The sequence below is a fragment of the Molothrus aeneus genome, chromosome 2 (genome assembly GCF_037042795.1).
Source record: "Molothrus aeneus isolate 106 chromosome 2, BPBGC_Maene_1.0, whole genome shotgun sequence".
Lineage (NCBI taxonomy): Eukaryota > Metazoa > Chordata > Aves > Passeriformes > Icteridae > Molothrus > Molothrus aeneus.
In genome coordinates, this window is record NC_089647.1 from 89,246,725 (window position 1) to 89,273,365 (window position 26,641).

The following is a 26,641-nucleotide window of genomic DNA, read 5'->3' on the forward strand; positions in this document are numbered from 1 at the left end:
AGTTTACTGTGATACCTCCTTGTCAGATTAGCTGTCCATTTCCATTTGAGATCTCATTGAAATTGTGGGCAGAACTGACAGGCACCTTCCCTGTTTTGTTCCACCTGTATTTCAGTGTCATTCATTTAAGGCAATATGAAAAGACCAGCACTCCTAAACAAATGAAAACAAATGTTTTATTTACAGGAAAAAATCTGTACACTGTGTATACATAAAAATATACAAAATCATAATAGAAAATATAAAAAGTGTTAAAATGTATACAAACACTGCTTAAAAATGTGACTCCTGTAAAATCTTAAGGTTTGTTATTAGAGTACACATTCATTTAAAAAAATCCTCATACAAAATAATTCTCAAAGCTATTAAAAAAGTACACAGTCTATATTTGAATAGTTCAATGACTACATATTTTAAGAGTGATGAGATGATATGGAAAAAAGTAAGGCTTTTACACACAACTCTTATTTCAAGAACAAAATTCTGAATCTGATTGCTAAGCCAGAGAGAAGACATCTGCACTGTCAAAATTCATTAAGTGATTCACGTACCCCTGACATGGGCTACTTTAATTTCAAACAGTTAATTCAGGTATCCTCCTTGTGTGTGAGAGGACAGATGCTGGGAAAGATTCAAATCATTTTAACAGCAGGCTTCTGAATTGCCTACTTCAAAGCAGGATTTCATTTATATATGCATCAACTTTAGAAAGGATGAAGGGGAAAATAGTAACCATTCATTGTTGCAGTCAATGCATTTAATACTCCTTTCATAGTACATCTGTGTCACTGTCCAAATGGCATTTTCCATCCTTAAAAACTTCTGAAGAAAAAAGAAATTAAAAACCCCACTAGGGATTGCTCCACATGTGTTTTGAACTCCTGTTCCATTCAATCAGTCTCTAAAATGACCGTGCTCAGTCTGTGCAACCAGTGAGTGTAGACACTTGTCTTCATTTAAAAAAAAACAACTCTTTTGGTTTTTCTGACTTTGGCAAGAGATTTACAGCAACAAGTTCAGAATTCGGATGACTTCACGAAAGAAAATGTCTTTACCAAAGACAAGAAATGCTTAAATTAAATTTGTACAGAATATATTAGAGTGTTTATATCACCCCTCTCTCTCTCCAAAGGTACATCATGGTGATTTCACTGAATTTACCAGAGTTTCTACAGCATAAAATTGCACAACAAGGTAAAAAAAGATGTAGTAGTTTCATCCAAGGATGGACTGAGCTATGAGTTTATGCTGAGGTAACCTTTAAAACTGTAGAGGAATAGAACAAAATAATGATTTTTTTTTTCTAGTAAAAAGATTTTGGCTCAAAATAAGGCAAAATATTTCATAATTTTTTCTTGATTAAACAAAAGAATACCTTGATTTAACCATCCAAAACTGAATGCATAAAATAATAGAGCACCGCAAGTCAGAAAAGTTATAGAATTCACAGTGGGGAAAGAAGAGCATAATTAAATTCAGCATAAACTCAGTGCATTTCCTTAAACTGCTTCTGTGTTTCTGGTTTGTTCCAGTTAACTTTAACTGTTGTCCACAGCACCAGGGCACAGAAATGAGGCTCGATAGTGTTTGAAGGAAGGCAACTTGTTCCTACTTGTCAGTAAAATTCCAGAAATTTAAAGCCTACAAGTGCAAAGGGACCCAACAGCAGAGGCAATTGCTTGGCTGATGATGCACCTTGAGATGCACCAGGTTTGTGCAAACCTCTTTTGTCTAGGTGCTGTCCCACTCTCTTAGTGTGGGACAGCCACAGGGGAGAGCTATGAAGCCATGCCTGTATCTTTTCCCCAAATGTCCCATGATCTTGGTGAAAAAATACACTTCCTTTCACATTGCTGCATTTAACATGCATCTAAACCCAGCACTCTCACCCATTATTTTTAGAAGAGCTGTGGTTCAGTGTTGTTACACATTGACTGTTTTAAATTTACTGAATGCAGTTCTTTGCGAACATTTCTCAGCCCTCACAAGGGACAGGGAAATGCCCATGAATTCAAAAACACTCTGAGGGCTCTTATGAAAGCCAGAATGCCAATGCCACAGAGAGTAAGAAGAGGTGAGAGGAGCACCTTTGCAGGTCCTCTATGTTTCCCCTTTATTTCTGCCCCTTCCCCCCTTGCAGCAAGTGGAGGGGAGCCCTCAATTAGCAGATCAAACACACTCGCACTTGTGCCACAATCTGAAGGAGGACAAGACAAGGTAGGAGAGAAAATGCTCTTTAAACAACCACATTGTGTTTGAGCAGGCAGACCAGTAAAACAACACAGTGGATACCAGTGTTAGAAAGCCATTCTAGGCTCATTTTTTAAAGGTGGCATCACAGGTTAGTCTTCCTCCTCTGTGAGCAAACGTTTGCAGCACAGCTCTGCAGCATCTTCTGAGGTGATGGTGCTACAACAACTGCATTTGCACTTATGGAAGGAGGACTGACTGCCATACAAAGAAGGATATGGCAAAGAAGAAATTTTGGCTGCAAGGGCTTGAGTATGCAGTCCAGTAAATTAAAAAACATACAGTTCATTATATAACATCTCGGACCTGGTTCTGCATTGGTATATAAATGATGTACTGAGTAGGTATGCTTAGCACTTGTTACATGAAACATTGGAATTTGCCTTGTTCTGTGTAAGCAACAGTTATGTTGATTATTCTGAAAAATTATTGAGAGAATAAATAATACTACATAATCCTGCTGTGAGTGGTTGAGCAATGCAGTTAGTATTTTCTTCTTTGTGAAAATCGAAATTAAAAGTTAGTGGTTGCAGGCCAGTCAAAGTGATTTTTTTTTTCTTTTTGGAACTCTAGAAGGTCCTGCATATTGAAAAGTAGCATCTTCACTAGTCTTAGAAAGCTGAATTCTCTTCCTTTACAGTTATGTCATAGCTAACCCAGGGTACAGCAGAGAGAGACATATTTAATTGCACTGTTCAGACTGCTTATGCTTGCAAACAGGGTATGAAACATATGGAAAAATAGATTAGTTTTGTGTAGGCTATCTATCATCCATGCATTTAAATAAGAATGTTATTAACTTCAAGAATAAAAGTTGCCATCACACATAACATTAAAAAGAAATTGGTATGTAATACATCCAGAGTCCAAGCCCAGTATGAGTAAAATTAATTTTGATATGTACCAAAATGCCTTATGGACATAACTTTCCATACAACACAGAAGTACAGTTATTAGATCATCTACATGATTTCTGTCAACAAGAAGAATCTTAAGATCATCATAAAGCCCAAAAAGAAGACTAAGTCCTATGTAAGACATTTATTCTTCATTTTGAGGAAGGAAAATAATCCTTCCAAAAGATCCTTTCAATACTGCTTCCCAAAGAGCTGAGCAAGAGAAAAAAGATTTTATGATTATCCTTACATTACAGTTGAAGGTGAAATAGTCATTAATGTTGTTTACTTTTCTTTGCCTTTCTGGCAAAAGGCTTTTTGCTTAAATCAAAACACAAAAAACACTTTCCACCACAACCAGTCAGCTATTCTTTTCAATGCCCCTTTCAACTGTCTGCTTTTTTTACTGGAAGGACATGAGTAGGATATACCTGTGCTTTTGTGTACACATATTCCTGCTGAACTTACTCTAAAAGAAAATGTACAGTCAGGTGGGAAAAAAACCAAACCAAACCAAAAAAGAGAAATCCACTGCAGACCATCAACTTTTAGAATTGTCTTAAAGAATATTGTCCTTGTGTGTTATGAATGAAAATATCAAACCATCTCCATATGCAATCTGTTGTCAGGTTTTTTTGCAGGCATTACAGCTTTTCTGGGTTATAGTCTTTCAAGCATTAAGTAAAAAATGCTGATATCATCTTCTTTTGTCAGAAAACTTCTCCTTTCTGAACAGCAAGAACTTGTGAACAAGTGACTTTGATTCAGATACAAATGAAACACCTAAAAATACTGTCTGTATTCCTGAATGCTATCTTTGTTGACAAGTGGTGTGCCCCTCTATGCTTGCTTTTCAGTGTAATGGGTGAATGCTGCACAGCCTCCCTTGGCTTTCTTTGGATCTTTTGTATCTGTGCAGACTGGTGGAAGTCACCATTTCCATCTCACACCTTCCTGATAGTCCTTTTGGGAGAGTTTTTCTTCCTAATTGGGTTACAAATATATTCTTTTTTCTCTAAAGAAATGGTTTCTCTCTTCCCTCTTCAGTCAGTGTGAGCATGGGAGAGTGGCATCCAAAACCACATCCAGTAGTTTAACTGGTTTAGATGTGTACAGCCATCTCTGACTGCAAACACTTCAGGGCAACCCTAAACCCCTGTTCAGTTGGAGGCCTGGAATTGAGCCTGTGTAGGAACAGGCATTAAAGTCTGCTCTAGTGAACGACTGCACAGCTTGGAGTAGCAATTACTTCATTCTGGGACAGTGTGAAAATCCCATGGAGTCACAGGAAATGCTGCATTATTCAACTGGCCACTCTGTACATACATGAACAACGGAGGCTGTTTCACAATGCCAGGTTTGACAGTTAAATAAATTCATTAAAAAAAACTTACAGTCTAGCATATGTGACATGAGACCACCGACAAATTCTGACAGTCACACCAACAATGATACATTATATTTCTGCCTAAGTATGTCCTTTGCACCTTCATGAACTAAGCTTTTGCTTTTTTTCTGTAACTATTTGCAAAGCAGTAATAAATACTCAGGCTCAGAAAAGAAGTATTTCTTATGCCTGCTACTTAATTACAATTTATAGACTCAAGACTAGATTGGTCTAAGATACATTTTTTCAAGTATTCTCTTCTTGTTTATAGTACGACAGTAGTACCTTTATTGCACATTGTTTCTGAAAGACTTACTTCTACAAGTGTGGGAAATGATTTCGTTTGGGGCACTTGACAGCTTTGAACCCTGGCAAAATGACTTTCCCCTTCCGATACAGATCATCCTGCAAACCTTTGTTCATCCTCTGCACCAGGAGCTTCTCATAGAGCAGTGGATGGTAGGCCCCTAAGGTGCAAGCTGCATCGTAGTAGAGTTCATGGTAGTGGCACAGGTCGGTCTGTCGCACTGAAGGGATGTACTCGTACACGTGCACTTCATTACACATGGACATCATGATGAGGATACCTGCAACAAGAAGTGAAAACAAAAGTGAACACCAGCTTTCACTTTTCTTGCAGAAATTTCCCTGCAGTCATCCAATCTATTTTTTCATTCCTTCTTTCCTTCTTTTCTTTGCTGTCACACATCTTAAGTATTCTGTAAAATCATTAAGTGAAGCAATCGTTCCTTTTATTTGAGTAGCTTTCACTTGTCCCTGATATATAAAGATTGTGATCCCTGTAGAGTCAACAGGGTAGGGTAACAGTCATAAAGAAAGAGTGAAAAAGCCTGTAAAGAACTTGAATATCACCATCAGCCTCCTGAGTGAGAAGACTGCTCTTTCCCACCTCCCCTGATTTACTGTATAGACTGTCCACAAAACATTCCTCACAAGAATCCTTGAAAGATCTCCACCTTATTGCAATGTTGGTCTTTCTTAGTCTGAAATTGAACCAATTCCACTTTTCCCATCCACTTGCTTCTCTCTAAGCAGCAACACATGCAGAAGGGCATATAAAGAAACATCACCCGTGAAGTGGTGGCACAGAAGCCTACAGCTTCAGACAAGTCTCATGGAGAGACACCAGAGATGAATTCCTACTTAAAGCAGTGCTGTCATAAGGAAAAGCCCCTCACCACTTCCTTGCTCAGCAAGGAGAAATCCACAAAATGCCAACCCATTTTTCCTGCCACATGCCAATGGCACACTATCATCAGCACCATTCAATTGTGGTCTTTATACCCTTGAAACAAGAGAAACATTGCTGTTGCAGCTGCACATTTTCAGATGGACTAGTACCAGATAATGATCAACTACATTGCGTAACTACAATACTTTCACATCAATCACAGCTCCTGGAAGATTTTTCTGTTTCATAAAGCCATGCAAAAGTGACATGAAGTAAGTTTTGGATGCCATTATTTTTTTTTCATTTAGAAAATAAATTTGTGTAGAAAATGTATTGAGGCACTTGTAGCATTACTGGTATCCCTATCTGTGGAATAGGATTGTCAGCTCTCAGGGGAGGTAGGTGTGTAACTCTGCTCACTTGGCACTTACAGATGAGAATTAATGTAACTGTTGTTTGGGGCTTTTTCCTGCACAACGGATTTGGCATCATCAAAGGTGTTTTGGGTAGATCTCAGAAGTGAAATGAATAAACATAAAAAATTAATTTTGTTTCTTAATTAAGCAAAGCCATTTTCTGAAGTTCACTTTACAGTTTGGGAATGGAGAGATTTCCATGCTTCCTAATAAAAAGAACCCTATGTTCTCCCCGCTGTGTATCATTAGATTATCAAAATGACTTTTCCTGCCTGATGTGTGAAGTAACTGAAAACCAATTACTTCTGTGATTAAATATTTTAGCATAAATTAAAGGTTCTGAAAATATTTTACAATTGTTCTACAGCTTTACACTCTACAGAATCTACAGTGTTAGAAAAGCTAAGCTAAAGTGAAGTTCTCAAATTTGAGTGTACTTTAGTCTTAAGCAGCAAGAAACACATATTCATGGTGAAAAAATATTTAATCCCTATTTGAAAAAAAGTACAATCTTAATAAACCAAGTTTCCTTGCATTGAAGATGTTATAGAGATGTTATAGAGATGCTCTGAACTGTGACCTGCCAAGCAGCTATATCTAGAATTGTTTGGTTTTTTGTTGTTTTAGTTTTACAAATGCTTTCGCCAGCTTTTCCACTGCCAACCTCCTTCCTCCACTGATGGAGAGCCCACCTACCATTCCAAGGTAACCGTTATCCAGCTGGATCAGCGGGCGGATGGTGGAAACATGTGCAATAATGAACCACATCCAGAAACAGACAGTAAAATGACTTCTCTCCTGTGCCCAGAGACAACTTCAAAAGCTATACCACCAACATCTTAGAAAAACTGGCTCTGATGGGAAATACAGCCTTAACCAAAGTGTGTTTTATTATTTCATTCCCACATTACCAAGCTAGCTCTACAAGTAATAAAGGAAGTTGCCATTTGTGTGATTGAAAAACTGTCAAGAACAAAAATTGTGACTCCTTAATAACAGAAAATTAGCCACTTAGCTCCAGATATGGTTCAACCACGACAAAATTTTAAGCAGTATCATTGACTTTCCTGTAAATTAGTTAATGGAGGACTAAGAAGTGGTAGAGTTTTACCTTCTAGTCATCAGTGGTTCAGTGTGCTCCAGAATCAACCAAAAAGGCACGCTGGGCTATTTAATTTAGCTCCTTATTTTTCCTGCCTGGTTCCATCCAGACCATGTATTGGGATCTCAGTCTAGGTTGTTCATAGGTTCTACTTACATTTTTGCTCATGCTGGACAGTGATGTTTTGCAGGAGGAAAGACATTGACTTGGCAGACTATTTTTGAGTGGTAACCACTAAGTTATAGCACATTCTTGTGTTGAAGTCTGAAAGATGAGCTAGAACAACTAGTAGAGATTAGCACACACAGAACTGTCCCTGTGCTAGAGGCTTATCTGTCCTGGTGGAATCAGGAGCACTCCTGGCACTTCCACCAGGCCTTGTGTACATGTCAAATGTTCAAACCCTAGTCTGGGCAAAAACAATGGTCAGTGCCAGGCTGTTCTACCTTTAGCATCTCTAACACTACAGACCTCCAGCCCATGGGACCAACAGTGTGGTACAACCAGGACTTCCATCCAAACCATCTGTGGGTGAGATGCAGGATAACACATGAACCTGAGGAGGTAGGGCCCTCTACTTAGATGGCAGAGCCCCCAGATTCTCCCTTGAAATTATCTGCTCCTGCTGTTCTGCACTGCATTCAAAAAAAAAAAAAACAAAAACAAAAAACAAGAAAACAAGGGGATGGAGAAGGAAGAATTCAAAAAAAAAAGGTTCTCTTTGGAAAGGAAGCCATCTTTTTTGTACAAATACAGTTGTCTGTAAAATAAGAGAAGAAATGGTTTCATTTCTGCCTCATGCCTTGGAGTATGCGAAACCCCTCCACAGGGGACAGCCCTAGTGTTGTAGAGCCATTACTGCAAACTCAGTTTACAAAAAATGTTAATTAACGTCTTTAAAAGAATAGCAGCAATATAGACCACTAGGACATTTACATCAGCCCATATACTAAGATATATTCAGGTTTTATTCTATGTTTTTTCTAATGCCATGTGTCTAGGTTGTTTTTCCTAAGTCCCTAAAACAGCACTGCCAACAAAGCTCCCTGGACTACAGATCTCACATTCCATCCCATACTTTTTCATACCACTCTTTAACTCCATTCCTCCTTTTGCTTAGTTTTAACATTGCAGGGGGCTACTGGCATCTTTATCCAGCAGATATAAGTGTGCCAAGCTGTCTATATTTTCATCTACCTTCCCTTCTCTCCTCCATTTAGCTTCAGGGATATACATTTTTTAAATCACCAATTGCTTTGTGCCAGTTACACGACCCCCAAAATATTTTTTACATTGTGTTTGAACTTTAATGTTTTGGTTGCAGTCTCAAAGCTAAAGAAGAGGAATGCGCCTAACTGCTTTCAGACTTAATCTTGGTTTCATTAATTCATTTTGCTTGCCTCTCTATTCTGAGAAGTCCAAAGTTGCTTCCCAATTGTTATCTTTACACATTTCTGTCAGTATTACTGCTTTCTAAGTTTCTCTTTTGTGGCTGAATTTCTTGGCATTTTCTCCCACACCTGTAGTGCCAAAGTGTGCCTTGTTTATGTCCTGTCCCTGCACTGTCCTCTGAGTATGTCTTTACACTTATTTCTTTTGTCTGTGTACTTTTCACATCACTGCCCAATTCAACATCATCTGCATCGACTTTGTTCCATATCTCAACACTCCTCCAGGACTCTCAGTATGAATGAAAACCTCATTGTTTGATAGCCTGTAAGGTGAAGAATTGCCATATGATACACTTCAATATTTGTCTTTGCTAACAGTCATAAAACAATTTTCAGGTCAATGCACAATTATTATATATATAAAACAGCACAGACTATCTTACATATGACCTAAGGAGCTATTAATAAACAGGATGGACAGTCATTGTCCCAACACAATACAGAGTCTGGACAGAATTAATCTTACTGAGTTGTGCATGCCCATCTCTGACCTTGCTGATTTAAAGCATTCTTTACAGACAATGCAGGAGACAGGGCAAAACTCATCTGACTTATTTCAGATATCTCCTTTAGGAGGTGTTGAATAGTTCACTTATAGAGAACTGTCCTTTTAGTGTTGTTTCTCTCCACTGGCTTGAAACCAAAAATAAGAGTCTGGTACTTGGCTATCAAGAACCTTCTCCTCTACTCTCCTGTGTAATTAGAGCATAATGAAAAATAATATAATCTTTTGTGCTTCTTTTCCAGAAGCACAATGAGAAGAAATCAAAACAAGGCATGATCAAATGTGCCCCTGGTGCAGTATCACAGGCTCCCTTGCTGTCAGCACAAGAAAGTGGGCACTTTTAAGAAGCAGTGCATGTCTAATGGATCATACAAGCCATTCCCCAGAAGCTCCTGGTTTTTTTCTGTTGGCTGTAGGAGAAGCCTGAGCAGCAGTATGGATAGCTGCACTCCCAGTATGGGATGAAAATTTCACATGTTGAGGACAATTATATTGTCCTCAATATCACAGTAATATTTAAGAGGTACCTATTTTTGCTCTAATAATTCTGAGGGTGACTAACACAAATCCAGACCTGCACTGGAACCAGCTGAAGTCAGGAAGCATAAATCCTTCTCTCTGACTGACCCAGACATGGACCATACAGATACAGCAAATTTATGTGCAAGGATTAAGCTGATGGGAGATGTGGGGTGTTTTTTTTCCCACCACTCATAAATACTAAGGTATGGGAATAGGAGTAAAAACAGAGAATTAAAAAGTATTTAGGGAAGGCTAGTAGACATGCACAACTTGAGAAAACGCAAAACCTGAAAGGGAAAGCCTATAGGCTGTCTATAGCATCTAAATATAAAAAAGCTTTTTAGATCTTAAATATCCAATCCATGTTTCACATTAATGAAAAGGTCAGGGTATCCAGCCTGATTTTAGTTTTGACAAACATAACTGGTGCTACCAGACATTCAAAATCACAACTGAAGATAATTCTGCATAGGCCACTCTAATCTAATTCTAATACCCTTGCTTGATTTTTCAAAGTCCCATTTGGATTACAATTGTAAAAATGGAAAAATGCAAAATAATTCTGTTTTGTGGTAGAACATTCAAAGGTGTGCTTTGTGAATGTTTTATAATTGAATGGCAATGTTCATGAACACCCAACTGAACATTTTAAAAAAAGAAAGGAAAAAAAAGAATTGTGAGCATAGAATAATACTCTTTTAGAAATACTATAAAATTTATTATTCCAAAGAAATTATGTGGTTGTCAGAGAAACAGTCAAATGCAACTTTGCTACAACAGTGCAACTGTAGATGCTAAAATGGTATTACGGATTTTGAAATATTATATATTAGTATTTCAAAATTCTTAAAAAAGTGTGTTATCTCCTTCTTGGCATTTTGGTTAAGATCAACTGTAGTGTAGTAATTTTATTTTTTCCTATTTGGAAGATACCCTTAGTGTTAGGAAGTGTTTGGTATAGTTTAAACTCAGTCCAAATGGCACAAATAAACATAGCTTTTACAATCTGCACTGAGGATATTTAAACCAGAATTATATGAAGATTAAATTCCTTGCATGGGTGGTTTTTACAAATGAACATGTTCTATGGATTCTAATCATAAGGAGAAAATGTTTTTTTTTTATTTGTTCTTGGCAATTTGAATAATTCCAAAGGTTTTGATTTTCCAACGTGAATATTGTATGGTACAATTAAGCATTGTGGTTAGCACTCTAATTTAAAAAAGAATGTTTTCTAGTTTACAAATAAATTAAATATAGTTTAATATATCTCAATCAACAGATGCTGTATGAAAGCATCTAGAATTACAAGTGTAACTCAAACATTCATCATGAACACAGAATCAGTATAACATAATGAAAGAGATGTTGAAAACATTTAAATATACATAATCTGATTCATTCCCATAATGTATCATTTCACACACATTGTAAATTCAGTTACAGAAAATAATTTGGCTGTATATACTAGTAAGTTGGTGTATTTGAAAGCATTACAAATAAGCATAAAGCATTTAGAAGGTATAATCTTCTATATGATAGTCTACTACTATAGTGTCTCTTGACTGGATTGCAGATACCACAGGAAACTCCTTGAAACTGGGCCAAATGTGCCTCAGTTATTCTTTGGTAATGCAGTAAAAATAGCTCTGGCTTTTTAAAACACTTTGTTTCTTTAAAAGGGTTCTCTCACCTCTGTTTAGTTCATGAACTATGTGAAAAATATAAAGCACAAGAAAAACAAATTATTTATCAAAGCATTGTCACCAAATGGCCCTGTGCCTAAGCTTAATAATTTGTGCAGTACTTGTCATCTTTGATGTATAGATACTAGCATTACATAGTAGACCTTGAAAATTACATGTTTATAACTTGGTGAATGCAAAAAGCTCTACATTAATCACAATAATACATTCTGTAATATGAGCATAGACTGGAAAATACTGACCAGTAATATAATGTAATTCTAAATGTATTGTTTAATTTTGGGTGATACACTAGAATAATAAATTTTTAAATGTGATTTGAGATGAGAGTTTGCTCTTTTATGTCTCCATTTTGAGAAGTGGAAGATAGTCAAATTTCAGTGTGCTTTTTATTAGAGTAAGAATAAATTGAGGCTTGTGTATTGGAGGTATTAATTATTTGTGGGCTAATACTTGAACACTGAGCTGGCAAGAGTGAGCACTATTCTGTTCCTGCACCAACTGCTGTTAAAACAACTGAATTACAGCAACAAAGGCAACTCTTAATATGTCCATTTGTTTCTTTCAGTCCATGAAAGTGCATTTTTTTCCTAGGCAGAGCTGGAGATCAGCTGTATACTGCTATGCAACATGCTCTCCAGAGCTGTTTTAAATTTAAGTTCTTAGACATACAACAACCTGCTAATGTTGCAGTGCAATGATAGCCTTGCTTGTACTATTGTCTTGCATGCAAATGAAGATTAAAATAATGTTATCGACTATTACTGATGCACAACTGTTAAAACTGGAATGTCAACTGTAAAGCCTCAAACAACATTTCCCTTCTCCCAACAATAAAGTAATCTGGGCTTAGTTATTTTGTGTTCAGTGGACTGTATGTTATGCTAAAATTTCTAGCACATATCAAAACTACCACCTACAGAGACAACCTAAAATGTAGGAATCTACACAGGTCATGTTTTGATTGAAAACAAACCAAAATACTGCAGTTACAGCTTTCAGCTAGCTTTAAAAAGATAAAAGTCACTGCTCTCTAACAGTACATAAATGTGAATTTCAATTAAAGTCACCTCTGAAGAGGTAAATCATGAAAGTGTACTGATGGACTATGGTAAGTAGGAATTTATAGAAAATCCACTAAGTAAACAGTCAACAGGAGCAAAATCTGCACAGAAAAGCCTTTTTATGATCTCGACATTATTAAAAAGCTCTCAGAATTTCCAAATGCTAATGTACCGTCCCATCCAATGAGCACAGAATGCTGCTCTTTGGAAACTGCAGTTTTACTCCTGGTCTTCAGATGACAAAAAATTTAAGGTCAGAAAAAGCTGTTTACATTGGCTACCAAAGAGGGTACAGGAACAGTCAGTTCTTACAGCAGAATGGTAACAGTAGAGACTGACACTTTATATACTATCAGATTCAATTAAAAACTGAGCTTTGATATGTACAGAAAGAAGGGAGGAAGACTGAGTTCCCATTTCACAATGAAAGACTTATTTACAGGAAGTGAGAGGTGACTTACTTCTCTTGCCAAAAGGTAGGGCAAATCCTTCCCTAGTAACAGTGTTAATTTAGGATTTGCCAGTGGAATCCGAGTTTGAGGTTTGATGGTTGGAAGCTTATCTATCTTCTGAGAAAAATGGCATAGATCCAAGTCCAAGATGAGATGTAAACATATCAATACTCATTTAGCAAACTTATTTTCAGCCAAATGTGAACCAACAACTTTAACTGTGAAAAGCCACCATGGCAATTGCCTAATGCTAATGCAAGATTATGAGAATACTGTGCAGAAATTTGTTTAGAAGCGTGAAGGCAGCAGCTGCAAAAGCAATGCAAAAATATGAAGGAATGACTTCTCAAAGCTCTTATAAGGATTAGACTAGGAAGACAAAGAAATGGTTTATTGTGAGGAGTGGCATTAGCCAAGCTATGACATGTGACATAAGGCAAAGTTGTAAGCCAGCTAAAGTCCATGCTCGTGTCTCAGGAAACAAACCAAAAGAGACTCCCAGATTAAAATCAAAAGGTTGGTTTACCCTGTTGGACCTTTACCCACAAACCATCTCCCCAACCAATCCTGCTCTTCCCATCCTCTTATTTCCCCTCCACAGCTGGGACATACCCTGTGCTTCCCTCACCCAGCCACCAGCTATCAAATGCTGCTGCCTCTCCTCAGCAACACTGAGCTGGTGCAGAGCTGACCTAGCAGGGTTTGAGGGAGGCAGGGGGTCCAGGCAGAATTTATGCAGATGCAGGGCAGCCCATACCCAAAGGAAGTGCAAAAACCATTATTTTCCCTAACTCCCACGGAGTGAAAAAAACAGGGGAGAAGTTCTACCTCTTCTGTCTCTCTCTCATTCCTCTAAAATCAAAGCACGTGAGAGACTGCCTCTTCCCCACTGGCTCCCTTTCTGAGAGATTTAATAATATTGTGATTTAAGTACTGCAATACCGTTATTAACGATGTTAAAAGATTCCCCTGACATAAGTCACTGTGGAAGGATGCTGACTCATTGCTGCAGAAGAACACCTTGAGGACACATTCCACCAACATCCTCCCTTTGGCAAGATTCAGTTTCTTATAAATAGTGCTAAGCAGCAGGAATAATTACAATTGTAATTACTGAAGAAACAGTGTAAGACCATGCTAAAACATTCTTGACATTTGTGAAAAGAAATATTCTGATGTTTCCATGTTTTAATTCATACATTTGTCCAATTTTGTAAATTGGGCCTAGTGGAAGCTAAAAAGCTTGGAACAAAAGTGCTTCACTTGACTCAGAACCATTTTTGTAATCTTTTCTATATGATTAAAATCATCATAGTCCTTGCTAGAAATTGCTCACATTCAGGAATGTATATATCTGTAAAAATTCATACCCCCTATTTAACAACAATCTATTTCCTTCATATAGCTGTTTTAAGTACAGTGGCATTTAGTAGTGTGGTAATTTAATAAATTGTTTTCTCTTCTTGAAATTAAGACACTCATATTTTATGAAGGCCATCACTTACTCAATCTTTCTACTAATTCTATAGGAAATAATTTTGTATATTTTGTAAGATCAGGTAGAAGCTCAATATTCAGCATTCCTCTTTCATACAGGTACACTAGTTGTGTCTGCCAGCTTCAGTTCCAACAGGATTATTTGCTGCATGAGTGATTAAGATACCTGAACTGAAGACCAACATGACTTTTCAGCTTTCTGCCAAGCTGCATTGCATTTTTTTTATGCTTTATCTTACCCTTTTTGTCCCTGACAATATGCATTTGCTCTTTCTGTGCTACCTCTGTATTTAGATTATGTTACATGTGCAATACATGGACATTAATGCGATAAGGTTATCAAAACAGGAAGACTGTCCCTAATAAAATATGTAAAATACATCTATCAGAACAGTAGCTGGTTATGAAATGGGGTGGATATGACATCCAATAAGTTCCTCTTAATACCTTGGTTCTTTAAAGTTAGTAACAGCCTACCAAAAAGCACTGTTCCTTGGAAAAGAACAATATAAATAAAATTCCCACTAGAGAAGAAGGCAAATTTACATCTGCACACAGAGTATATTTATCTGTACAGCTTTTGTTGTTAAAATTTTGCTTGTTTAATAGTTTATATTTTCAAAGCTTTCTCTGCTTGAAGGGTATTTTTTGTAACTAACATTTATATTTGGGATTGAAGATTGCTGCTCTAGTCTCATAGTGAAATTATTTCCATTTCTTCAAAGAAAGCTTTTAAAGTGTTTTTTATGTATGGTGGAAGTACAGATTGACAGCACAATGATCCTCTTCAATATTCTTACAATCAGCAGCTGTTAACCTATTTTTATCAACAGCTTCATTGCTACAAGAAACACTTTTGCAAAATGCAGCTGGTGAGATCATTTCACATGAACTGTCTTCTCCCTGTGAATTTTTACAAGCAGGTTCCAAAAAACCTCACTTCAAGAAGTAAGTAACCAACAGCCAAGGCTCCCTCCAACAACACACCAGGCCTCCTTTACCTTCCACTCATGTTCCAAGTATGCACAATCCACTCAAGGGAAAGATGAGCATCTCCCAGAAACCTTTGTATTCTCCCTCTGGGAGCTTCTGCACCCTCTCTAAGGCCTTTGGTGTGCTCCAAAGGTGACCTAGGAAGCCACTACTGCATACAGAACCCAAGATAAATGTTCAGAACTGGTTTTCCCATATCAGATGCAATCTCAGGTGTCTTTGCTTTCAGATTCAAATACAAAGAAAAAAACCAAACCATTTTCTGACTGCAGCAAATACCTAGATCAATATCACAATGTCAGTGAGGAAAGGATGGAGTTTCCAAAGCAGAAGATGGTATTTGAAGCTCTACTGCCCTCTGAGTCTAGAAGCATAAGCCAGGATGACCCTGACTCAGCCTTGCCACGCTGCCTACTTGCATCCTTTAGACCTGTCCACGCTCAGGACCTGCTGTGGGCAGAGTGCCAAAGTGTACCCTCAGAAATACTAAGGAAAGACCAAAAAAATACAGTGAAATTCTATTGCTTCCAGTGAAGAAGTGCTCAGATTGAGCACTAGAAGCCCTTGGCCTATGTAGGGAATATAGCTCAGCCTGCCATTGATTTCATCCTGTCTACATGATCTGCCATCTGCTTTCATTTGTTGTCTGAGGATTCTCTGCTCTATGATCCCAATGAGGAACTTCAGAATTGACTAGGTCCTCAAAATATATATTAATATGGAATAATACAAATTTCTCATAGATATATGCATGTTTTATAGATATGGTAGACATACTATGGATGTGAAGGGCAAGAAAGCAGAACATCAAATTCACTCAGCTATTTTCTAGTTCTCATGCTGTGTGGTTTTTTTAGTCACTGATTCTGTATAGAGCACACAGTACACATTTATGGACTTGATCCTCATGCAATGTATACGTTTGAAATTATTTTTTTAATCTAACATGTCTACTGGGACCATCTTTGGTACACCTACCAATAAACCCTGAAGAAGGAGGGTTGGGCTGTATCTTCTCTTTAGTGTTCTCCTGAATGATGTCCCAGAGCTGCCATATAAACTTTGGATGGAGGATGTAGAATGGCTGGGTTGGATTCTTCCTGCGATGCTGTACGTAGGGAGTGAACAGATTGTAGTCTGGCTTCTTATACCACTGGGAGGAAAAAAGTCACATGTTTTTTAATAGTAAGAAACATGTTTTGAACACTACATGTACAATACCATAAACTGGCATCATTTGGGTTCTGCAGAACAGAAGCAAAGGTAGCAAAGCAGCCTGCACTGGTGGATGCTTCTGCTAGAAAGGCATTCCTCACTCTGGGCTATTCTGTTTCTTCTCTTCATGCAGAAACTCCCAATAAGTAATTGAGTGCTGTGGGATGAGCCAAGACCATTTTTCCCTCACGGATCCACATTAAAGAAGAGGTTCAAAGAGCTTTGGCATGATATCTGGGCCTGGGGGTGAATGTTCCTCTTAAAGCGTGCCTGTCCCTGACGGAGGCAGCAGCAGCCGTGACGCAGGCTGATGGCAGCCTGCGTGGGAGCAGGCAGCCCCTGGCATCTGTTGCTAAGGGAGTTCAGCAGATGAAGGTTTACTTGCTACTCTGCAGCCTGCTCAGCTCCGAGCTCCCTGTGCCAAAAGCCATCAGATCAACTTGTCTGCTGGAGCTGCAGCAACAGCCAAAGTAGAGACTCCCCCAGTGACAAGCAGATGGACATCTGCTGCTCTCAGTGAGGGAGTGGACGGCAGGGCACAGATGGCTGTGGGACAGTGGACATAAAGGGAATGCTGGTGGGGAGAGGAGGCCCGAGAAATGGGGAAGGCACCCAGAGAGATTTTCACTAGGATGTTGTATTTTGTCTGGGAAGGCAGAGGGGAAGATGGGGAAAAATTGATGCAGTTTTTCATCTTTCCTGATAAAACCTACTTCTGAAATCTAGCAATGTTCCTTCCTTGGCAAACACAGAGAAAACTCACTGTTATGTGAAAATAGCAATGTGTTATCAAACAAATGCCACCATTCATCTATGCTAGCATCTCAGAACGGTCTCTTCCAGTATAATTGCTGGCTACTAAAAAGTTTTTGACCAATAAACCAATTTTGACCAATTCCTATAGACATAGCATTCTCCACTCAGATACAGAAAGAACCTGAGGCTCATGGTGAAAAGGGAGAACCAGGACACTAAAGTAGTAAATTAATTTTCTCCAGTACTTTCAAGTAATTGGGAAGAAAGGTCTAAATGGATATCTTACCACATTCAGATTTGCAGAGTAGGGAGCAGGATCCCAGGCTACTAAAATAACATCTTTATACAAGGAGCTGTCGACAAAGTGATGGTTGGGATTGGTGAGAATCTGCAAACACAAATGCAAAGAATTCCACAGTATTAAAAGCAAGTGGGATCCAGGAAAATGGCAAAATCCTTCTCTCAAGTGAACAGTCCTACCCACGCTGCTGTTTGTTATGCTTCAGTTCTGGTTGATTTTATGCATCTTGTTTTGTTAAAAAAATATACAAAAAAAGCTTAGCCATAAACAGCACTCATGACAGTCTGAAGTAGCAGTATGCTGAATTACTCTCCATCTGTGAGGGTTGTGATGGTACCACTTGGGATGCTGTGATACTGTGTATCAACATTACCGTGTACTCTGGAACTTGAAAATGAGACAGTATTTCAGATCACCTGTGGGATACCCTTGGACACAGAGCAGCTTTCTTTGAAGGGCTACAGCCCCCAAGGGTAATGTCTTTCTGTGTCACCCATCCCCAACCACCTTTTTCAAGGTTTTCTCATTTTAACAGAAAATCAGTGTCATTTCAATGAAAAAAATGCAAATTAGGCCATGACTGTACAAATTGGAATACCTAGAGAAACAATTCCAACAACAGGCAGCTTACACATATTATAGGGCTATTTTTGAAGGAATTGTTATTTTGCCCTAATCTACTACACTCATATAACTCCTTCCTGCATCTCCCAGTACATCCCACCACAGTGGAAGTCTACTCTTCACTCCTGCTGGCTCACCCCTTCCAGAACCCTCCATGTCTAAATAGAACTCTTTGATTCCTGGTGCATCCAATGCCAGGCAGTTCAGCATTGGTCAAAACAGCATGAATTTTCTTCCAGCTGTTAAAATAATCAACATTCCAGACAAATAAATTCATAATAATTTTCATTTCCCTTTAGGATCCAATGAGCCATATTTAATTATGCATATTTTTCTTCAGAAAAATAATATTGTTGCCATAGCAATATTCTTCCTACCATAAACTTTGAGTTTAATGATTTCCATCAGCCCTCTACAGTAAGAACAGAATTAGTCATGCTGCTATCAGCATCCCCAACTTAATGTCTCAGAACAATTTTCACCTCAGAATGTAAACACCTTTTTTGAGTATTGAACAAAATTGAACAAATTGACCAAAAGGCCAAGATTTTAAAAGCTTGGTTCCACACTTGCCACACAAAGGAGATCTTACTTGCCTTTCAGTAAGCAAAAGTCCTCTGGAGGTGCTGTCCACACAAATTTCACTTTCAGTGATTCTGCATTCATACCTGTGAGTTTTTACTGCAATAACAGTATCTATTAATACTGTTATTGCTGCCACTGCACAGGCTTCCTTCATGTCCTTAGGGCTTTCGCAGTGGAGAATATGAAGGAAGAAGGAGCCACAGCAGCCTTTAATTAAGTGAATGCAGGAGTTTCCAACAGTGAGGAGGGGAGGAAGGTCAGTAAACCTGTACAGGTAACCCAGCTACAGCACAGGTACGGAAAGCAACTTCCATCAAGTGGAAGTTGTGCAGATTTCAGTCTCAGAGAGGGAAAGGCTAATTTCTCACCAGGTGGACAGACCACCATGGATGGTTTTTAACCTCTTTGGAGAAGCACAAAGCTGGTGGGAATACAAACACTTGTGAGGAAGCCATGTGAGCTCACCTGGGCAGAACTTTGCTCTCTGTTTTCTTGAGAGGTCTTATGGGGAGCAAGCCTTACACAGGGCAGAAGACCATGGGACCTTCCACTGCCATCCCAGTGGGAATGTACTGTAGCAGCTCTGGCAGCCAGGAGACTCCAGTCTGCCCTGCATGGGGAGTAGCTAATTTAACCACAATCTCTCTGAATGTCCTGGGGAGCTAAAAAGCTCAGATCACTCCCTGAGAACATTTCTCTCTTCTACAGGAAGCCTACTGAATCTAGCAAACTATAAAGAGTTTCTAAACCTTTATCCTTGCCCAGTTCAGGAGTTCAGGCGTGGTCAATGTCAGGACATTTTGGCTAACAGTAAAATGGAGAATCATCAAAGAAAAGGAAAAAAACCAACAAAGCCAAAAAAAGTAAAATAAAATACACGAAAATCCATGTTCCCTGATACACTGATTACAGCACTTAAGGCAGAATAAGATATTTCTTCTTTCTTCTTGCAAACAAAAGAAAGGGGGCATATTTAACCCAAATCACTTCAAAGATCTAGTCTGTTCTGCAGCCTCACAAATACCTACAAAATGAATGTAAAGGGAACAACAGTGAACAGTCCTCTTTTTGATGGCAAAGAACATGAACTTCTTCACATAAAAAACACACCCACCAAGAACAGACTTAGCATGGGCAGCCACTCAAAGCAAAAGAAAAAATGAACTCAAAAACATTACAGTAACTGGAAATTTTGCTATCCTTTAACAAGAATCAATATGTGCAGAGCATACTACATGGCCAACCATACTCCTGGTGTTGACTGAGTACACTCATTTCAGTGTGTCATAAAATTTCATAGAAATTCTCTTGCTGATTTTCATCTGCATTTCATGAAGAGCAAAGAGGTTTGGTTTGCCCAAGACAGGAACTCAGGCAATAGCATTTTTGAACTTGAAAAACTAATCTCAACCATAAGGTGTCACTGTAGCTCAAGTCACAATTATTTATTTACACCCTTACACAGAAAATCCCATTTTCTCTTGTTTCCATTCAGATGAACAAACTCACCTGATGTGTAATACCCAGTACACACTAAAGTTTTTACTAGTTCTTTCCAAATTTTTAAACCATGATGACTTGCCTAGTGTTACACAACTCAGTTCCCATTTATTTTGCCTTCCAGCAAGGAAATAATTGGGGAACTGGAAAATATGAGAAAACAGCTTTGGAATCACCACAGCCTGAGCTCCATGAAAATTCTGGAGGCAATGGCTTCTCCAGGAGGTCAAGGTCTTCTGTACTGACAGCTCTCTGGCATCCTGCAGAGCCTTTACAGATTAGTTCACACGAGAATCTTAACAAACTGGTTCTCTGAAACGAGGCTATCGAGCCACTCTACACTGACAGCAGTGCTAACATTCCTGTAAGGGAAAGCTTTCACCTTCTCTGCATCACAACTGTTTAATCACTACCTGCTTCCCATATTACCCAACACTTTTTCAGAGGTTATTAACTTCCTGTCCTATTGTACAGAAGAGACATTGACTTGAACTCTGAAAAGGAAGATCTTACCTGAGAATTAATGATCCGCATGGTTGTTTTATTGCCAACATCTTTTTCATAGCCACGTGTTGGAGCAGAATTAAATCTTAAAACAGCATCATGAGAATCTAGAAGCACAAATGAGGGGGTAACTCTTTTTTCTTAGTATACAGAACAGTAAGATAAAACCAGTTATCTAAACTAATACAATGCTTACACATTTGTCCTAATCTGGATATTCTAAGGATGATGAATGTTCTGCTATGCACAAACAGAAATCCTCTTGCATCTGCCATATGTTATTAACATAAAAGCCCACTGGGAAAAAAGTTCAGATTCATCTATTAATTTAGCATGCAATACTAAAATACTTATCTTAATTGGATAGACTTACTATGGGAAGACTATTAGCACACCCAGTACACACAATTGCTCACTACTTCTATCACAAAATTTACAGAGAATTACTCCATGGAAAAGCATGTAAACTGCAAGGATATCTAATTGCACATTTGAATGAACAACAATGCTTAACTACAAGATTGTGCTTCACAGTATTTTATAATACCTGAAAATCTCAGACTACCCCAAATCTATTAATCATACTGTGTACTTACTCTCAAGCTCAGTACAAATCTTGAAGAGCCTCTGTATGGAAGCCAGCCCACACATCTGCTCACACAAAGAAACCTCAGGATCCCTTGGTAGCAAAGATCTAACAGAGCTGAACTGTCAAAGTTACTGCACAAGCAGTTGACCTTGGAGTCATGGAGAAGAGAAAGCAGCTCTAGGTTAAGTAGGGGTCAAGGGTAGACACCACATGCAAGCCTCCATTGGATAAGAGATAATCACCCTCCAAGTGCTTCTTTTAAGGGGATCTCAAAGCCCAAAAGGTGTGAAGGAGAGCAAGACATTTTATCCACTGTCTAGAAACAATGGCCCCTGCTGGTAGGTGGTATTTGGTCCATTTTTATCCCTTATATCCATGGAAGCTGAGAATATGAAATGCCTTAACCCACAGGTAGTCTGTGTAGCTGCTCATCTCTAGTCATTTAAAATGTGTTCTCTGTAGCTCAAAAACTGGAAGAGGCAAAAGTCTCCAAAGATAACCAACATGCTTCAATGGAGTCTTGGCTTGCTCCTATCAAACTGGGATCTTTCATCTTTTCCCTCCTTTACTCTGCACTTCTTGTACTCCATACAGGGAAACACGGGGTGGCATACAGCCAGCAGTCTGATCTCAGACATACATGTTAGCATTAATATGTCATGTCTGAAAAGAGGGATTTTGCCAGATGCCCACCAAACCCAATTCTTCAGAACCTAAGGAGTGGAAGTTTTTTCTGTGTCCCATGCAGGGACAGCCCTACCCTCAACACTTAGACTTCATCTACCAAGCATCTTGATTGTGCAGGAACTAAAGGAAATGAACACAATCTGCAGGTACTTCACATACTTGGAGAAGGAAAAGGAAAACACAAGCTTGTTGTAATGAATTTAAGAACATAAATTTGGACCCGTGATTGACAATTTTTAGACAATCTGTTGACTGAGAACTGGATTATGAAATGGGAATTGTATGATTTGCAGCTTAATTGAGAGACAGCGTGATGCATTTCCAACAACACTCATGCTGATTCTTCATATACAGATGAAAAACTTCTTTGCCAAAAATAGCTGGTTTTAAATAAACTGATTTTAATCTTAGTATGTGTTTGTAGATAAGCATTTTAAAGATCAAAAAAAGTTTGGGGTTTGATCACAGGTCCCTGTTACTTCCTGTGATGCCAAAAATAATTCATTCTCTCAATTAATAGCATGATCACAATGGGAGTGTTTGCTATACTTGCACAGTATTTCAATGCCTACTGTCATTTAAAAACAGTCAGGGGGTGGGGGAGAGGAGGGTAAAAGGCAGAACACAAATTAACATTTTTGCTTGTGTTTCTAATAGGAACACAGAAGAGGGAGCTAAAGGCCTATGAAGGGAAATGTCCTTCACTTCTTTCATAGGCATTTTTTTTTTCTCTCTTGGGAGAATAAACCATAGAATCACAGAATGGTTTGGGTGGGGAGGGACCTTTAAGACCATCTAGTTCCAACCACCCTGCCATAGGCAGGAACACTTCCACTGGACCAGGTTGCTCAGAGCTCCATCCAACCCGGCCTTGAACATTTCCAGGGACAGGGCACCCACAATTTCTGTGGACAATCTGTTCCAGGGTTTCACCACCCTCACTGTAAAGAATTTCTTCCTAACATTTAGTCTAAGCCTCCTCTCTTTTAGCTTAAAATTGCTCTCCCTTGTCTACCATTGCTGTAAGCAGTCACTTGCCCCCTTCCCCCCAGTCTGGGCCAAATCCTCTCCCCAGTCACTGGTATCTGCCCTGAGAGAGTCTTATAAAAAAACTTCTGTGATTGCTGGTGCCCCAACATCTCCTTGCCCAACATGTATGAGATCTGAAAATTCTATGTGGGCTTTTTCAAACCCAATCTTCCTCCCTCCCTTTAGGTGGCGTCAGATGACAATTTCCCATTTAAATCCAAAGTTCTTCTGTAGGAAATGACATAAGCTTCTGTGCCCAGAAGCTTCCTAAGAAAATGGGTACACTCAGGAGCAAGCAGGCCCCAGGTACCATGGCAAGCACCCAAGTCCATGCCTGGGCTGCACCTGAGTCTGCAAATATGACTTGAAACATGCTGTATATGTGATTATGTAAATATGTCACAATGTGCTACGGATTCTACAGTACAGCACTAATCCGTACTGGTGTAAACTGGTTTTACTGGGGAACACTAACAGAAAATTTTGTTTCAGTCAAAGATAACATGCTGGAGAAGGTAGGAACTGCTAAGCTTTTTCACCCCAAAGATTTCTACATCAGTGAGGCTTCCTATGGAATTAGGGGTTACCCTGGTGTGATTTTAGCTGCAGGCTAGCTGGGCACTTCTGCTGTGCTGGAAGCCTATTGCAGGAGTTTGATAATCCTAGAAGCTCCAACATGTACCAGAGATTTAAAGAAAACCTATCTGTGTCAAAGAGATGATCCAGACTGATGAGGCAAGTATTGGGATGTGAAGTCCTGGAAGATGGGAGGATTAATGAATGAACATCAAAAGGTTTTTTATGGAGTGCTGAAGGAGATAACTCTTCTTGTTTCAGAAACAAGTTCTGAAACCTTTCATTCTTCTTTCAACACTCTTAGCATACTGCACATGTACTACTAAAATGAAGAACTACTGAGACACTAACACAGGTAGTAGCAATATTTGAAAAGAAAAAATAGAAGTCACCGGGATTAGTTTTATGGTCCCACCATCCTTTTCTGAATAGCTACTACAAAACTCCCACCTGAGGTGGGGGATTCTGAGTGACACTGACATCTCAGCACACCTGTAACCTCACTGACTCAGTGTGGCAATGGGAAAACAATGGGTGAACACACTTGAACTCATTTAAATTCAGTCTCAGAAGAGAGGCCAGGGGACTTGATCTCAGTGCATGAAGCTACCCAAGGGTCTGAATTCTTTATGTCTGTGAACTCTAAACTAGCAAGAGATGAAGAGGACACTCTACTGCTTCTTGACATGGAGACAAATGTCTCGGCCAACCACACAACAGCAGTTGTGAGCTACTGCAAAATAAAGACCAGTATAACACAGCTTTGCAGAATAAAACCTGAACATAGCTCTAATCTGCTGAAGAAATAAACACATGTTGCACACAAATGTTGAACATGGCAGATCTGATGTAACCAGTTCTGCTCCCTACTACAAGCTATAATATGATAAGAAAGCATCATTGTTTTCTTTAAATTAGATTATGACATCAGGCCTGATTTTCCTTTCAGTTATATTGTTCTGAAAGGGAACAGCCTCACTGAAGTCCATTAGTTTACATTCATGTAACTCTAGTGAGAGAGAACAACCAGACTTTACAAATCTGTGCTTGAGAAACATGAACCTTTTGAAGTTTAAACATGAACACGCACATCTACGTATATATACACACACAAATAGATGCATTTCACCCACCTATTTCATCCCCTAGAGAGGAGTTCAGTATTGCACCAGCAGACATAACTACTGCACAGCTCCCAAAGCCATGTGTATATAATTTGACCAGTGGAATTTGGGGAACGTGCTTTTCCCATCCAAGAGTGGAGAAGGGAGCCTCCTTGCCATCTATTGTTTTCACATTCACTCTTTCTTTTAGCTCACAGAATAGCTGGTCTCCTGTCAACTTGGAGTTTCGCTTCCCCTTGAACCGCACCCCGTGCTTATTGGTACTCAAATAATCTTTCATCGCCTTCTGCAGTCGAGGGTTTAGCATCTTGGAAGAGACATCCCCTTTCCAAAGCTTGTAAAGAAAGGATTTCGACATTGTGGAATACAGCCCATCCCAGTCATCAGATTCATCAAGCATCTGGCCTCTCCTATGCTTTGTGCTCCTTCTCCTCATTCTTCTCTGATGGCTCCAGTTGTTCTGTAAAATATTTCCTTTTGGATTAATCACGTCAGCCGAAATGAATTTTTCTATCTCTTGAAGGTGATTGAGTGACTGAGGCTGACCAGCAGCAAATAAATAATCATCATTCACTTGATAGAAAGCACTTTTTGATTTTCTTCCTAACTGGGGTGGAAAAAACTCATCTTCATTTCTAAAGGCCTCTTCCAATACAGTCCATTTCTTAGAATTTCCAGTCCCCGATTTAAAAGTACCTAGGAGATCTTCATTAAGAAGCACCTCATTGCCATCAATGGTTTCAGAGAATGATGGGTCATGAATGGCTCCCATGATGACTCTCTGTTTGCCCTGAAGGGGCAGAAGTCTCTTAGCTTCAATGTAAGAAAAGGAACTTGGAACTGGTTCAGCAGTGTTGCTATCTGTAAAATAGATGAATATCACCAAGAAAAGCAGGCCCCATGCAAAGATACCAAAAAGCATGAGTTGTTTCCATTGCTTCAAGTTAGGTTTCATGGCAATGCCTTTACCAGCAGCTCTGTGCCTTGAAGTATTGATGAAGGAAAATGAAACCTGTAGAGAACATCAAATGCTATTAACAATCGTTCAAAAAATAAATACAACTAGAAGTCTCTTAACACATATTGATAGATGGTGCAGAATTAATCTCCAGGCAGTAGCACAAAAGATTCAGTAGCAGAAACACACTCCAGAGCCCGCAGACACTGTAGGAGTGACACACTTTGGCTGAAACCACACCGTGACAGCTGCTAGCTACAAAAGAAGCTGGTGGCCAGTTTCTAAAGTAACACTGGATCCTGCCTTCGGGGAGATCATGTGCCTGCCTGCTTCTGCTATACCCAGCGTAGCATTAAGAGAGCAAAAGCAAAGCCCTTGCCTGGCTGCATGCACAGAAGCTGTCTTCTCTTTACCACTGAAAGTCCTCACACAGGGGAACTGTGAGCAAGCCTGTCTCCAAAGGGACCAGGCAAGGAGCACAAGCTCTACGTTGCAGCCCTCCTCTGCCCACAGCCTGGAAATGATGATGTTCTGTGCATATCATCAGGGGGTGAAGGGTAGAGCATCACACAAATGGGTCCGAGGGGAGCCTCCTCCTCAGCTGGTATGAATGAGCCTCAGTGGCTGCATCATTTCTTGCCTAGTATCAGACCTGAGTAAAAACAACTCCTGTACCTCTGCTACAGATGCTGCATGCACACTGAAGTGGCATGAAGGAGTTGTGCACATCAAGGTGTCAGGGGGTTTATATTTCCCAAAA

The 26,641-nt window shown here is 39.1% G+C and overlaps 2 protein-coding genes across 2 annotated transcripts in view; one reads left to right on the top strand and one right to left on the bottom strand.

Annotated features, from left to right (window-relative positions):
• LOC136553611 (pinopsin-like) overlaps positions 1-6,984 on the top strand; it is a 74,205-nt gene extending 67,221 nt beyond the window's left edge. Inside the window, exon 4 of the mRNA XM_066545263.1 lies at positions 6,769-6,984. Within this exon, the coding sequence (XP_066401360.1) occupies positions 6,769-6,984 (216 nt within the window). The remainder of the gene's footprint in view (positions 1-6,768) is intronic.
• On the bottom strand, positions 155-25,893 carry ST6GAL2 (ST6 beta-galactoside alpha-2,6-sialyltransferase 2). The gene is made up of 5 exons (XM_066545264.1): positions 24,933-25,893; positions 20,928-21,025; positions 17,691-17,792; positions 16,412-16,586; positions 155-5,120 (listed from the first exon to the last, which is right to left on the bottom strand). The coding sequence occupies exons 1-5, from the start codon at positions 25,876-25,878 to the stop codon at positions 4,852-4,854; spliced, it is 1,590 nt and encodes a 529-aa protein (XP_066401361.1). The 5' UTR covers positions 25,879-25,893; the 3' UTR covers positions 155-4,851.
• Positions 25,894-26,641: the final 748 nt, after the last annotated feature.

Bases quoted from the DNA above. Each gene is read 5' to 3' on its own strand.
- ST6GAL2 (XM_066545264.1), bottom strand. From the start codon at position 25,878: ATGAAACCTAACTTGAAGCAATGGAAACAACTCATGCTTTTTGGTATC. The intron at 21,026-24,932 runs GTGGGTGAAATG...TTGTGCTTCTAG, and splicing joins CTCTCTAGGGGATGAAATAG to ATTCTCATGATGCTGTTTTA. The intron at 17,793-20,927 runs GTAAGATCTTCC...TTGTGTTTGCAG, and splicing joins TGCGGATCATTAATTCTCAG to ATTCTCACCAATCCCAACCA.